At 37.8% G+C, this 1,148-nt stretch overlaps 1 protein-coding gene across 1 annotated transcript in view; it reads right to left on the reverse strand.

Moving 5' to 3' along the window:
• Positions 1 to 1,148, reverse strand: part of LOC107566458 (coatomer subunit epsilon-like) — a gene marked incomplete at its 3' end in the record, with an annotated part of 6,461 nt that overhangs the window by 2,741 nt on the left and 2,572 nt on the right. The window contains exons 4-6 of the mRNA XM_016251921.1: positions 660 to 831; positions 495 to 548; positions 185 to 266 (exon numbers count right to left, since the gene is read on the reverse strand). Of these exons, the coding sequence (XP_016107407.1) occupies positions 185 to 266; positions 495 to 548; positions 660 to 831 (308 nt within the window). The remainder of the gene's footprint in view (positions 1 to 184; positions 267 to 494; positions 549 to 659; positions 832 to 1,148) is intronic.

Genomic DNA, 1,148 nt, shown 5'->3' on the forward strand with positions numbered 1-1,148 from the left:
ACTTAATTTCAACATGCTCAGTTGAACAAAAAGCCACTGAAGGTGGTCCAACTAGTGCAAACGATGCAGAACAATCTGCAAAAACTGGGCTAACAGACGCTCATCGATGGCTGCCAGCCCACTAACAGCCTTTAGACAAGGAACATCCAAGAATATTATTTTTCATGTTTACTTCAATACTCACAACTGCAAGGTTGACCCAGGCTGTAGCAAGCTGGGTCAGAGTGGCATCTTCATCTTGGTCTTGCATCTTCTTTAATTCCTTTCTGTGGAGGCAATGAGCAACACAACAGATCAATGAAAATAATACATTTAAAGCCATTAACTAAAAGCAGGTTTAATTTTTGTATTTGTAGCAAAATATTGAAGTTAAGCTACATATTTTGTCAAATATATGCTTTTTTAAATAAAACATATACATATACCTTTTGTACACACATACAAAACTAAATAATAATTTTAAAGAATGGATAAATAAATAAATAAATAAATACCTTGCCATATCAACTCTGTCCAACTTCAGAAGTATCTGGACAGTCATGGACATGCTATAAGAGAAATACAAAATGACAATGAGCAATTTATGGACTTGTAATCCAACTTGTGTTAGATTAAATCAACTATTTTTTTAAACTACCAGAAAGTCTCCAGAAACTCACCACTCCAGACTGTCTCCCTGGTGCAGGGTACGTAATGCAGCATCTGTGTTCATCTCATGCAGATAGATGGAAGCCGCCATCAACAGGAAGGTCGTGTTGGAAACATCAACACTCTTGGCCATCTTTTTGTCCAGTTCTGCCACTATTGCATCCCTAAGAAAAGTATTGGGCCATAAGATACATGAATCCGTTTTTACAAAAGCCAGGTAAATTTAGGTCAATATGTTCTCAAATGGTAAATGTCTAGGGAGCCCACAATAAGTTGCATTAGCATCACTAAGTTTAAAGGTCCCATGACATGCTGGTTTTTAGATGCTTTTTTATAGGCCTAAGTGGTCCCTAGTACTGTATCTTTAGTCTCTTTCCCGAAATTCAGCTTTGGTACAGAATTTCAGCCACTACGAGCCAGTCCCACAATGAGCAAGCCATGATGTCTCTAGAGGGAAAAAAAATATTGCGCTCACCTCGCACGGTAGTAGCTCATTTTCT

The sequence above is a fragment of the Sinocyclocheilus grahami genome, unplaced genomic scaffold (genome assembly GCF_001515645.1).
Source record: "Sinocyclocheilus grahami isolate Dianchi unplaced genomic scaffold, SAMN03320097.WGS_v1.1 scaffold1077.1, whole genome shotgun sequence".
In the NCBI taxonomy this organism is placed as follows: Eukaryota; Metazoa; Chordata; class Actinopteri; order Cypriniformes; family Cyprinidae; genus Sinocyclocheilus; species Sinocyclocheilus grahami.